General features: G+C 46.6%; 1 protein-coding gene across 1 annotated transcript; it reads right to left on the reverse strand.

Moving 5' to 3' along the window:
• Positions 1–2,603: 2,603 nt before the first annotated feature.
• pprc1 (PPARG related coactivator 1) lies at positions 2,604–14,171 on the reverse strand. The gene is made up of 14 exons (XM_080849500.1): positions 14,070–14,171; positions 11,924–12,061; positions 11,551–11,703; positions 11,265–11,348; positions 8,871–10,932; positions 8,707–8,760; positions 6,629–6,689; positions 6,202–6,269; positions 5,298–5,964; positions 4,824–5,030; positions 4,231–4,303; positions 3,986–4,107; positions 3,653–3,804; positions 2,604–3,133 (listed from the first exon to the last, which is right to left on the reverse strand). Exons 1-14 carry the CDS (start codon positions 14,148–14,150, stop codon positions 3,033–3,035), a joined length of 4,023 nt encoding a protein of 1,340 aa, XP_080705626.1. The 5' UTR covers positions 14,151–14,171; the 3' UTR covers positions 2,604–3,032.
• Positions 14,172–14,411: the final 240 nt, after the last annotated feature.

Below are 14,411 nucleotides of genomic sequence, written 5' to 3' on the forward strand. Positions count from 1 at the left end.
TGTTTGGGTTCTATACGGAGGAAACCCTTGTGAACACGAGGAGAACATGCAAACTCCACACAGAAAGGCCTGGGAGATAGCCCAACTGAGCACTGAAGGTCTGGGGAGGACCTGCCCCCCAGAATAGCCCTATGTGGGACTCGAACCCATGACTTTCTTGCTGTGAGGGGGCAGTGCAAGCACCTGAGCCACCGTGCCATCTTGATCTCTTTGACTGTTTTTCCACTAGTGTTGGCTTTAGCTTGAGTCATTATCACTACTGGGAGCATGAGGCGATTTCTTAACCCTACAGAAGTTTCACAGGAGATTTGATGTGTCTCCCAGCACAATCTTCAGAACATGTAGGAGATTCCAGGAGACAGGCAGTGACTCTAGGAGAGCTGGACAGGGCTGTAGAACATCCTCAACCCATCAGCAGGACAGATATCTGCTGCTTTTTGCAAGGAGGAACAGGTTGAGCAGTGCCCAAGCCCTACAGAATGACCTCCAGCCGGCCACCGGTGTGAATGTCTCTGCCCAAGCAATCAGAAACAGACTTCATTCAATTCAATTTTATTTATATAGCGCCATAACAATACAATTGCCTCTAGGCGCTTAACAGAGCCCAGAGCCTAAACCCCCTTAGTGCATGCACAATGGCAACAGGGGCAAGAAAAAACTCCCTGTTAGGCAGGAAGAAACCTTAAAGCAGAACCACGGCACATAAGGAGAGGTAACTGCTTGAGGTCGGCCGGGTGGAGTTAGGAAGGTGGGAAGGGGGAGGGTTGTGTGGCAGAAGGGGAAGGGAAACAACAGGGGTTGGACACAGCTAGCATTTGGTCGCTGGACATAATATGTATACAGACATCCGGTGGTAAATACATGATACAGGCAAGACCAGTTTACTGTACTCACAGGGTTACTGTTACAGGGGTAAGGGATGTAGGGACAGAGAAACATTTCAGTGGTGGCAATAATGTATATGTGACAGTCGCAACACGCGCCGTATGCTGTACAGGAAGCGACGAATCAATCAACCCAAACCACACTCAAAAAGAAGCTCTCAGCACACCTTTCTTTTTCCGAGCTGGCACATGAGTGATTGAGTCGGCTCCTGGCCACGGAACAACATACGCTGTCTATATGAGGGTGGCCTCAGGGCGCGATGTCCTGTAGTGTGCCCTGTGCTCACTGCCTAGCACCGTGGAACTTGATTGGCATTTGCTATAGAATACCAGCCCTCTGTAGGCTGATTTTTTATTTTATTTCCATCAAAAGATGTGGCATCTTTTCGTTCTTAAGACATTAAACTGTCCGTATCAGTTTGGATATCCGACATCATTTCTTTTCACATTGAGATCTGATCTGTTTTCAAAGTGTTCCTTTAATTGTTTGGAACAATGTACATATTATATATTGCGTCATTTCCCATTATTGCGTCATTTATTATATATTGCGTCTTTTAAAATCTTTCATCATTGGTGGCCTCATTGAAAACACTGTCAAAATAGTAACGAGTCTGTTGTCCTATTGTTATAATTTAAAAAAAAAAGAAGTTCACCAACCCTTCAATTTCTCTGAACAATCGCCATGAAATACAGAATTTCAACGAAGGATGATGTCACCTTTCTGTGGTGCAAGCTTTGAACGTCCAGTATCTGCACATTTACACGTTGCAGTATAGCTAATGTAAGTGTGTTCTTTTGTTTGTTTTAAAAGACTCAATGTATGTGAGATTCATTCAAGAGTATTAACCAAGTGGATGCAATATGCATTAAAAGATGCGGCTTTGAAAATCCAAAGGGTTCAAGTGCTAGGGTCCGGGTTGTATGCCACAACGGCAACAATTATTCAGTCAATACAGAAGTAGTACCCACGTGTGAAATAGTAGGGTCAAATGGATCTGTAGTAGTGAAGATAAAACGAGTAAGTCTACTTGTATGGGTATCACAATGTCAGTCCTCAATCAAAACAAATGTGGATTTTCACAATTTTAGCTTACACATGAAAATAAACTTTGAAAAAAAGTTTGGACTTACAATTATGACTTCATAATTTATAAGGAATATTATATTAAAGGTAAATAAACACGCTTTCCAACAATATAAAACACAATGCCATTAAGCATTGCATTAAAAGAGAAATAATCAACCAAACCCACATTTTTTTTAAACAGATTTGTTCAACACACACTTTCCCCTACATACTTTGCCTGATTTGGCCTTCCTGGGTAGAAGTTTTTAACATGTCTGGAGCTTTCAGCATATGTCCAGCACCGTCAGCCATCTTGACTTAATGAAGTTATTACACAGTTAACATTCCAAATACAAGATGATACATACTGTTATAATATTGCGCTGAGTCTACATTCAATGCCCCTATGTGGTTTGGAGAAGATGACTATGATAATCCAAAACAAAATGAAGTTAAATGATCTGTCCACGCATGTCTGGCCCTTCAGATAAACCTAGGACAGTTTAAAAAGATTTGATAAGTGACCTCTGTGGAGTTTGGCTCTGCATGTATTTGCTTTCAAGGTGCAGTAGTGTTCATCTTGACAGTACTTACTTTATACAGGTTACCGGAACAAGCCGGTATATGTTCAACAGATGACAACACGGCCACACCTTGCCAGTTTAAATATTTATTCGGGTTGACATACATTTTGTGTAATGTTATTCACAAATCATCCCCAAACACTGATAAAAGCTCCCATTTCAACATAATTCTCCATTTCTTAAAATGTTTTCCAGCGCTTGGCATGTCAAATAAAACATTTAAATAAATCAATCTTTAAAAAAAAAAAATTCAAATTCATTTCCTTTCAAATAATTTCTGTTTTTTTTTTTTGGTACTATTTTAATCTTTTCATACAAATCTTCACTTCAATAGAAGGTGTAAGCTTGCAAAAACAAAAACAAAAAACTAGGACAAACTAAAACAAAAACAGTCAACCAAAACAAACATCTGGGCCGCAGAGGAAGCTTGAAGCCTGGCGAAGGCCCTGAGGTAATTGATTTCGGTCTCCATCCTGCAACCCAGGCTTCTACATGTTACCTCTTCAAGTTTTTCTGGGCTTGCTTGAGTAAAGTGTCGAAGTCTAGTGCATCAATTTTGCGTTTTGCTGTTGTTGGGTCATAATCCCGACTTGAATCTAAAAGAGATTAACAAAGAAGGGGGAAAAAAAGGTGTAAGGTATTGGCTAGAAAACGAGATATTCTGGGGAAATTATTTTGGCATTTGATCAAAGTTTGTAACCCTTTGACAATTGACCATGATGGGAAGAACAATTTCTGAGCTCAGCCCAGCTCTGGATTATGACACTGTTGGGTCCAGTCTAAAAGGTTGTATGAAGCAGCTTAAACTATTATAAATCTGAAACCGAAGAAATGGTACTCAGGTCCAGTTTCATAAGCACCTTTCCTGGCTAATAAAGCATATTAATCAGGAATGTTTCCTGGACTATCTGGTCTTGTCCATCACTTCAACTGATACCCATCAGTTTAGCATTTCCAGGCAAGCTGGCCACAAAATGAGCTGCATTATTTCTTGCATCTAGGTAGACAAACATTTATTTGTTCTATCAGAAAGTCTTAAACTGGCCCAACATTGTTCAAAGTGTCTACTAAAAGCTTTACAGAGGAAACAACTTCAACATTGACTAGCAACTTACCTAGATCAGAGTAAGTGGCTTTGCAGAACTGCCGGCGACCTCCAAAGCAGAGGTCAAATGGCAGCTCGTTGGGTCGCCGGAGCTTGCCACCATTCTCAATGGCAGTAAAGGCATCCTTTGTGTCATAGTAAGTGACAAAGCCATAATTGTCCCTGAAAACATATAGGTATATATATTTTTTTTAAACTTCGGTTGACACAGGGATGCAAACGCAAATATTTGTGAAGACTAGAGCTAACACAGATCGTTATAACAAGGTAAGCACTATGCCAGCAGGTAAAACAGGCACCTGTGAATGTAGACGCACACATAGACAGAGACACACACACTTACCCATGCTCTCTAAAGTGAAGGGTGCAGTCCTCTATCTCTCCGTACAACGAGAAGCGCTCTTTCAGTTCGGGACGAGTCATCCCTCCACGGATGCGACCGACGTAAACAACCCGACGTTCCTCCTGCAGCCATGGAACAGAAGCAAGTCATCGACCCGAAATGGCTGGAACTATTTTTCTCCGCAAGTCCTCACACAACACAATACTGGCAAGGGGTGTGCAAATAAAAAAATAAAACAAACTTACAATAGCCTTCTCTTTGTGCCTATTCACTTCTTCGCTGCGGTCCCGGTTGCCGTAATAGGTGGATGTTGGACTACTGTAGAGGAGCAAGAATGCACTTGATGTATTAGGATGTATTGAACACAACCGTACAATGTAGGATAAAATGTATATGTTTCTCATTTAATTAATTAGGTTAGTATAGTATTCCTTAGTAGAACATGAATTTAATTGGTAACTTAGTGTGGCCATGTATTCTGTTTGACCTGTTGTGTAAGGTCTAGATGAGCTCAGAGTGTCACCCAGGGCTTTGGAGGTAAGGGGATCCTATGTAAATATTCTTATCTTTGGGGAGGCAAGGAGGCCACAGTGTAATAGTCCGAGGGAGGGGGTTTAGGTATAAGAGATGGGTTTGCCCAGAGATGTGTGGGCATTTTGTTGAACATTTCCTGAACATGGATTGCTTGTCACAATGCTCCCGATATCGTTAATAAATCAGCAGTACCACTCCAGTTGTCTAAGTAATTTTTACCACAACCTCACACAATGGAGGCCAATAATGAGACATACAGGACTCCCTATGACGCCTGAACAGCTTGAATGACAGTCGTCCTTACCTGCACCTGCTTCTCCACTGCCTGTGTGACCGTGGGGAATTTGAGCGGGATCTGGATCGACTCCAGGAGCCAGAGAGCGAGCTGGAGTACGAGTATCTCCGCCGTCTGGGTGGGGAGTGGGACCGAGACCGCGAGCGCGAGCGCGAGCGAGATCTGGACCTGGACCCAGAGCTGGAGCTGCTCTCAGAACAACGAGAGCGATAACACCTGCAGACAGTTTACAATGAGTAAAGGGTGCTTTAGTTAAGTGTGCTTTACTTAACAAGAAACAAAGACATGAGGGAAACTAACATGGACTACCATATTCAACCCAGACAACTGATATGTTATGGCATTACAAACATTAAAAAAAAAAAAATGTTTTGTAAATAGTGCCATTTACAGAAATTATCAAATGGAATATAGGTGCTCATATGGCTCCAACTCCCGAATGTTGGGTTGGAGGTGGTCAGCCAGCTAATCGTCACTATTTACCGTTTTCTGGGGGGAGATCTGGACTGAGACCTGGATGAAGACCTGGAGCTGGAGTCTGAGCTGTTGGAGCTGGAGTGTGCCGACTGGCGCTGCCTTGTCCGCCCCCTCTTCCTGCAACAGGGGCTAGGGGAACGGGACACGTGGTCCATGGGGGACTCGCGCTTGGGGCTTCTCGTTCTTGCCCTCTCCGGTTCGACCCTGGACGGAGAGGCGTCTGGGGTCACCATGACAGAGCTGCTCAAAGTCTTCTCATCTAGAGGGTGAGGAGCACTGCTGGCCTTGCTGCTGTTGCATATACTGGCCACAGGGGGGCACTGTGTCGAGGGCTGTCGTGACCCCTTCCTCTCCAAGGGGAGCTCAATGGTCTTGACGGTAGACTGCTGTGGCTTGATGTTCCAGCCCTGGCCACCCTCAGAGGAGGACTCCTTTGAGGGGAGGCAGTAGTCATGTTCGGGGGAGAAGGGCTGGAAGGCTGCCGGGTGGGCAACCATGGGCTGAACCCGGCCACGGAGTTTGTTTGAAGGCAAAGGCCGAGGGTCGATCTGTATGGTAAGCTTCGTGGGGGTCTGCTTGGCACCGTCGGCCATCTTGCTTTTGCCCTGCTGCAAGACTACTGGCACCAGGGGCCGCCACATCTGATGAGGCGGGGTGCCTGGAGGAGTGAGGCCTGCGGGGACAATGAAGTAGGGTGAGAACAGACCTCTTTCTGGTTCTACAAATTACAGAATAAAACCACACACACTTCCCTCTCTAAGTGGGAACGGATGTTCCTCAAATCCCTCTAGACAGCACAATGACAGATAGCATTGGTAGCATTAGCATATCCTTTCATAGCGACCCAGTTAGTTACATTAACACGTTTGTCCGAGGGAACAGAGCTAGGCAGGAAACCGACTCGACTCACCTGCTGTGCTGCCGAGGTCATGGACTTTAGTTCCTTCCAATGCTTTAGTCTCCATAGCTGGCTCAACGCTGGAAACAAAACACACATCTTATCAGACTACTTAAGAGGGAAAAAACAAAAAAACCTTAACAGCACATAAAACAATGACCACAGCAGACAAACAAATAAGGCCGATGCTTGCGGAACAGTCGTGAGAGACCAGCTTCCCATTCTAGGGCTGGGCTGTCACTTTATCCTCTTCGGTCTGCGGTAGGTCTTGGCGATGGAATGGTGGAACCACCATCACCATACACATACACACACACACAGATATATGTGCACGCACGCGCACACACACACACAAACATGGCTGTGTTTGGAACGTGTGCGTGAGAGCAGCATGAAGGCTGTAGGGTAACTCCCACCGTGCCTCCAGAACTTTACTCACCTGGAGTTTCCTACAGCGGCTGCTCTGCCAAAGACCTCCGGCACACTGCGCTCCACCTTGGCTGCAGGAGAGATGAGGGGGGGAGGGGGGATGAATAAGCAGTCCAGTGTCCCAGCAGCACCCGTGTGTTAAAACACACAAGCACACCACGGCCGACTCAGAACAGCCAGCGCATTCCTTCAAACTGAGAATTACTCCCACCCCCCCTCTAATGACAGTTGGCACACGCACCTGCACTGATTTTGGAAAGCCATTACGCCCCCCCAAGCTTGTTGCGAGGACAGGGGCACTATGGGCCCAACGCCTGAACCAAGTCTACTGATCACAACATTCTCCCAAGAATCGTATAGAACGGCGCTCTATGCCATGTAAATAATCTGTTTTAATGTACAACTAAATGTAGCGTTTAACACTAGCTATGACATCAAGGAGTTTTTATAGCTTTGAATGCCTTATCAATATGGCTTGTTGTGTTTGAAAGGTTTCAAATTACAATTGAAAAGGTTTTCAATTACAACATAAACAGAATCATGTGTGGACAGGCACATGTAAAATAGACCAAATTTAACCATAGGTTCCTGGTTGGGCCACATCAGGAAACTACTACTGAATGGAGGGTGCTGGTTGGAAAGGTTTCACCCAAGGCCTTTTCAAACATGGCTATCGAGCAGGACAACAAACAGACAGGCATTTGCAGACAGGTTGCTCTGAATGACTTCAGCACTGGCTGAGTCAGGGATTCTATAAATCAGACAACACGTCACTGGTCGACAGACGGCCATTTCCATGGAAAGCAGTTCAATTAAAGACAACAGAGAAATGTAGGTTTAGCAACTCTGAACAACAACAACTTGGAATATAACTATATGAAATCAACTGTGTGTAGACCAGGTTTTTAGGTTGCTTGTCTATAATGAAACATTAGATTAACTGCACGACGTCACCTCCAAACTATTATCGAAGGGGCCCATCTCTCCCCGTTGGCCTCACTCACTCACACACACACACACACACACACTCCCCTGAAGCCCTGGGTGTGAGCGACGCCTGCATCCAGACAAAGGCGGCGCTCCCGTCCACTGTCCCCATCCCGGGTGAAAATGGATTTGCGGACAGGGCAGAATTCCAGTGGCTAAGCATGCATGAGCACATGGCAGCTGTTCCGGTTGCACTACAGCTCCTCTTGAAGACCCCTAGGGCCAGCAGTGCCCGTCCAGGGGACAGCAGCTCTCACGGGGCTCTCCTTACTACAACAATGCCATAGGAACCCACAAGGTGGATGTATAGTTTATTGTGTATGTTTATTGTTTGCACCACAACGTCCCACAAAAAAATCCTGGTAGGTGAAAACCTTTCTGATTTTCAAACACCATCTTTAACCAACATTTGAACAGTCCTACAACTCAATTTGTTATTGCATTAAACACCTTTGCCAGTCTGACCAATGAAATTCCTACAAAATCTAGGGAGGTGGCACACCTCAGCTGCCAGACTACCGCACAGGGGGCAAAGGCTCCAGATAGAGGGAATAATCACGGAGGCTTAAAGAGTTTCGGAAAATTTCGCTCAAACTCCAAATCCTAGCTTTTACACTAAAGGCCAATTAATGCATGTCCAGATAAGATAAAAACAAGAAATCTGTAACTGTCCGTGTAGATAAAGAGTTCCCAGAACGCTACTAGTCAGTGAACTGTGCTCCAGGTTAACTCATGAACACAGAACATCGCACAGCTTCACCAAGACTTTGCTACGCTGCCACGTTTTCAAGAACTCATTTCACCTTCTTCGTTTCCCTGGAGTGCCACCATCACACAGATCACAAGACTGCACAGCCTGGGCAATTACCTACCAAGGCCCCAAATAAGGAATCCCTGCCTTCTTCAATGCTGCCACACAACACCAGAGAACTTGCCCCCAAAACCTACTCTCTACACCAGCTAACTCCGGTAATAGCTCTTCTACTTTGCTTCACCTCCGTCTGTTAAATTTAGAGAGACACACACACACACACACACACCAAGGACTGGTAACCAGCACTTTCTCCACGTCAACAGAGGCACGTGGGCAAACCCACTTACCTTGGGTCTCCTCAAACTGCTCGAGCAGGCTAGCCAGATCAGAGGCTTCGATACCTAAACCAGGAGGAAAGGAGGGTTACTCAAGTGTACTTAAAACACATTCACAAAAACCCACACACAGACTTCAAAATGAAACATAACGAAAACATAATAATTAAGCTTACCGATCTCAGTTGTGAAGGACTCAATCAGCTCCTCGGTCTGGCTCTTCCCTTTGGAAGGCGCCACAGCTGGTGTTTGCTTCTGCTGTGCGGGCTGAGCAGGTAGGGCTTTGCGCTGGCTCTGGGCTGGGACCATCAGAGGGGTGGGCACAGCGGCTGCGGTGGGTGCCTGCCTCCGCTGCAGGGTCACTGTGACTGGCATAGCGGCTGCAGTGGGTGCCTGCCTCTGCTGATGGGGCACTGTGACTGGCATAGCCACTGTGACTGGCACAGCCACTTTGACTGGCTCTGCCTTGGGTGCCACTGCAGGCTTTTTCAGGGCAGGCAAAGGAGCAGCTAAAGCCACAGGGGCAGCAGCCACCCGCTGTGGGGCAGCAGTAACAGCAGGCGGAGCCTCTTTAGTGGTTCTGGGGGCAGCTCCACCTGGGGCCTGGGGTTTTGCGGCCACCTGAGGCAACACCAACGGCAGCTTTTGGCCCTTGAGGGCAGCGGCGAGCAGCTGGGCGATGCGTGGCTGCGACACCACGGCCTGCAGCACCCGTTGGGCCAAGGGTATCGTGGCACTGGGTAGTGGAGCGTCCTTGTAAACAGCAGTTTGTTTTGGTGGCTGAGCCGCATGAAGCGAGGAGGCATTGCTGGTCGTAGTGTTTGGAGATGCGGCTAGCGGAGCTTGGCTCTGGGGCTGCAGAGTAGGGCTCTGGGCTGGGGCTGGGGCAGGAGCAGGGGCAGGAGCAGGGGGTGAGGGGGAAGAAGTTTGAGCAGGAACCGGTTTGGGCACTGTGGGCTTGCTGGAGGCCGCCGCCACCCGTGAGCCGGGCCGCCATAGCAGGGCCTCAGGAGTGGGAGGAGCCGCCAGACCCTTGGGCTGCCAGACAAGCTTTTCTTCGGGAGGGGGCTCCTTGCTGGCTGCGGGGGTAGAGGCCTTGCGCGGGTCCTTGGTGCTGGGTTGCAGCGGGGTGGGTTGCGGCAGGCAGGGAATGGGGTTCAGCTCCATGGGCGCCTCGGGTAGAGACGGCCACTTGGTGCTGTTGTCCCCGGCGTTCTCCAGAGGGGTGGGCTTCTTCTGCTGACGCAGGAGGCGGTACTGCTGCAGGCTCAGGGGCTTGGGTTTGGGCTCGCTGAGAGCAGGAACCTCTTCCTGGGTGCTGCCACCGTCTGGTGCGGAGGAGGTAGTACTGGGTGAGGGCACTGGGGCGGGCGCGGGTGATGGGACTGGCATAGGTGGTGATTGAGGAGCTGGTGACGCTTTGGGTGAGGTAACATCCATCCTGAGCTCATTAGGTGAGGGAACTGGGTTATTTTCTACGGGGGTTTGGGGTATAGCCTGAGGGGGGTCAATCAAGGTAGCTGGGGGTATAGGTGTGACCACATCAGACGGGGGTGTTGAGACAACTGGGGCAAAGGTCACCTTTTTATTCTTCTTCTGCTTCTGCTGCTGCTGTTGCTCTTTCTGAGTCTTCTTCGCCACATCCTTCGATGCGCTTCTCAAAACCCTTCCCTCAGACACAGGCGTCGGGGGTTGGGCCTCTTTATTTTTCCGTTTCTTTTTCCTGCGCGAGGGGCATTTCTCGGACATCTCTTCCTTTGGTCGGTTGATGACCACCTTCTCTTCCTTGTCCTGGAGTGCTGGTGGTGGGGGTGAGCCTGCTGGCTCCACTGCATCCACGGGGCTCTCCGGAGCAGTCTGTTGGCCTACCTCAGGGGCCTCATCTGGAACCTCCTGATTGGACTCCTGTTCGGAACCAGCAACTGGCAGCTGAACGCTCAGGTTCGGGATGGCCAGGATGGGTTCGCCGTGCTCCCCCCGGTCCACCACCTCGAGCACAATCCCACCTTCCGGAAGCATCTGCTCGTCGGCACCCTCCTCCAGACACACGGCCACGCAGTGCATGTGTTTCACCAGGTCGCCCAGGGTGACTGCCACACAGCTACCGTCCTGCTCCAGTGACAAACTACTCCAATCCAGCACGTCCACAGACGGGTCGATGTCAGACAAGAGCGCAAACTCCTCCTCGTCCTCTCCGTCGCTCCTCTGGATTGTCACGCTTGGCATTCTGGGTAAACTCTGCAGAGACACATATGTGATATGCTAAGTGTTTGACAACAGGCTGTAGCACTTTAAGTATAAGATCCTATGTAACAGCAGCAGACAGGCTGAGAAATGGTCAAGAGGTCATCCTAGGTTACGCATACCATTTGCTCGTTTACTCCATTTCAACGGGCACAAATGTATCGTCTACATTCCGCAGTAATAGAAGAAAACAGATATATAGACGCTATATTTATAGACGCTATATATATACACACACACACATACATATACATACATACATACATATGTGTGTGTGTGAAGTTATTATAAACTGCTTGTGAGGAGTTCTTTAAACGGTGTTTTACCTTTCCTGGACTGGAAAATGACCTCGTGTTGAACATGGACTCTCTGTCTGGGGGAGACCGTGACATGCACAGGAGCTTCCTCAGCTGGTAAAACAAAAAGCGAAGTCCGTTAGAGCAAATCCAACACCTCCCCAATTTAAAAACAAACTATACCAAACGCATGCATAATTATTTAAATGGTGCACTATGGCAACTAGTCAACCACTTGCTCACACTCTTTCACTGTCGGCACCCCCGCCCAGACCCCTGATGCACCGTCACAGGTGGCTAGCAGCTGGGGACTCACCGGTGAGTGCTCTCGGCCCTTCTGACCGGTCAACAGCTCCACGTCGGGCAGCGTGTCGAATGGGGACAGGTTCTCATCGTCCACATTGTCAAGTATTTCAGTTAATGCAGTAAGCAGAGTCGCCTCACTCTCCTCGTCAATTCCAATTTTTGCCTGGGGACAAAATTGATTTCAATCAATACCATGGTATTCTAAATTCAAAATGTGGGACTAATAATAAAACAAATCATGTCTCTCGCATCAGCTGGGTGAAACCAGTCCAAGACATAACCTGACATGAGGTAAAACGGCCAACTCGGCAGACTCTCAAGGCATGTGCAGACACGCCCGCCCGCCAGTAAACACACAAACACACACACACACACACACACACCTCTCCAATGGGGGAGTCCTCAAAGATGGAAAGGATGGAGGGGTCCAGGCAACCATGCAAGGCTTCCACCACATCTCTAGAGTGCAGGCCCTGGTCCTCCATACAGTCCACTGTGAGAACGTCCTGAAGGTCCTCCGCCTGTTAGTTGAGAGGGACAAGGATTAGGAAACAGGTTAAGGCTGACTGGAGACATAACGGTCTTTGAAAGGGCATCAGGCATTAAAAACTAAACCTGTTTGGATGCCGTTTCTGTCTGAGGCAATATGCAAACTATAGGGTGGAGTCAAGACTGAGGGATGTTATTTTTTTTTCCATTGGAGAAATGGCAGGTGGCTGTAAGGCACACACAGATGTCAACTCAACCTTAAACAGGCATTCCAGCAAAGATTAAATTAATTACTTTTGTCCCCAGGACAAGGGAAGAGTGAACTCAAGCCACAGTAGTCCCACACTCCATAACACAATTACTTCACTACATTCCATTACTACAAAACCACTGACTAACCTCATTTCACACACAATGAATCAGAGGTTTTATGACAAGGTTATTCTTATGGTTAAATACAAAAGGCAATTAGTGTCTTGAAAAATAGATAAAAGTCTAAATAAAATCAGAAAACCAAGGGCCATAAGTGTTTGTCAACCTCTCAGTCTGATACTGAACTGACTTGTGTATAATCATAGCTGGAGTTCATTTTTAGTTCGCAATATATATGTTAAGATATCGAGAAATAAAATCTCGCTAGTTAATGGCATACACCCTTGAAACACATGGGGCCAATTGAGTTTCCCCTTTTCGCCCTAAACAGCATTTTTATTTCAGAGGGTTAAAGTAATATAGTGAAAATGCAAAGCGGACACCGATATACAGTAAACAGGTGTGTTTACTGGATCTAAAACGTCAATTTAAGACATTAAATGTTTCCGGGGAAATCTTAATGGATACCGATGACTCCATGCGATGTCACCCACGTGCATCGCGTCACCGCACCGGATGGGTTCAGGACTTTCACCGCAGCACCGAAACCCACGTGTTGCAGACAACAAACTACCGGCAGGTTCGAATCTTAAATAAAAAGATCCTATAAATCATGGATGATTTTACCAATCCAATGTTCTTAGCCACGAGTTACAGAATTTTACTGTGTTAATTGATACGTTCATTGAAAGGTACAGACAATCAAATCCAAACTTCCTATGGACCCACATGTTTACTTTTAATAGATTAGTTCATAGGCTGCACCTGCCCTCAACAAGAAAACACTACTTTCAGAATCAGTAACATTTCACCATTAGGATTCCATTGAGTGTTACGTCGGACACATTGTATTAAATACATTCTTTACCAGTTGCATGCAACAGCACACCTAGTTAACGCAGACAGTAGATGCAACATGTTGGAACCACGTGGAATTTAGGCAAACCAAATCTGATTTGGAACTCGTTTAAAACCATAGAATTGATTTCAAGCAAAAATCTGATAACGTAAACCTTAACATCCCGCCAGGGATGCATTATCTAGGCGGTGGTCATTCTAACCTGCTGACCATTTTATGAATAAAGTAAGGTAACACTTAGTCAGGCTCTACAAGACTCAGTTAAAGGGAAATCGTCAAATAAGCTAAATATGTTCTCAATAATAATTGACACCTCAATAACTAAATGTAACCATTGGTTCATTAACAAACTTTGAGTGATACATTTTCCTGCATCAATGAGTTAAACTAATACGAACTGAATCTAAACAATCAGGCTAGTTAGATAGCTAAGATGCTAGTTAGCAGCTAACTGGACCTCAGCATGCAAACCGAATGAAGCACACGATGTACACAACACACACACACACACACATGTGTCTTTACCTAAAAGATCATCGTGTCTGACCAAATTATTCGAACAAATGATCACAATGCAATCGCTATCTTTACATTTTGAAATTGAAAATTTCACAGCCCATATGAATAAGCGAAGCCCAACATTCTCAGCAAGTCGTTTTTCACGACTTTTACGTTTCATTCCACAACTATCCACGTGTCACTTTAGCGTGCGCATCCTTTCTCAGACGAGCATCTTTTCTTCAATAAAGAAAGCAATTGCACCTAATCGCCAAATTGTTTTATCGGGTGTTATTTTGAAGGTTCCATACCTCATCCAGGCTTGTAGTTGAGAAAAACTCCATATTATGGGCATTTAAAATCTCTTCGCCTGTTCCCCACCGGGCCGCCATCTTACAACCGCTCCTTGTGAAGACGTGATTTGCACTGCAATGCTTCACAGCCGTACTGCCGGAGACACGTGGTATTTGCATTCCCGGCAAAACGACGCTTCCTGTCAAAGTTCATATGGGCGTGTCTAGGGTATTGGCAAATCAGTTGACACCATTCAACACTAGGACCTGGAGAGTTTGTTCACGTGTGGATCTGTGGCCCTTGTATGCAAGAGGTTCAGTTTCTTAAATATTTGCATACATGTTTGTCCTTGTATTTTT

This window comes from Sprattus sprattus (genome assembly GCF_963457725.1).
Source record: "Sprattus sprattus genome assembly, chromosome: 12".
Taxonomy (NCBI): domain Eukaryota; kingdom Metazoa; phylum Chordata; class Actinopteri; order Clupeiformes; family Clupeidae; genus Sprattus; species Sprattus sprattus.

Coding starts and splice junctions, on each gene's coding strand:
- pprc1 (XM_080849500.1), bottom strand. CDS start 14,150: ATGGCGGCCCGGTGGGGAACAGGCGAAGAGATTTTAAATGCCCATAAT. Junction 12,062..14,069: donor CAACTACAAGCCTGGATGAG/GTATGGAACCTT, acceptor CTCAACTAACAG/GCGGAGGACCTTCAGGACGT. Junction 10,933..11,264: donor CATTTTCCAGTCCAGGAAAG/GTAAAACACCGT, acceptor GTGTCTCTGCAG/AGTTTACCCAGAATGCCAAG.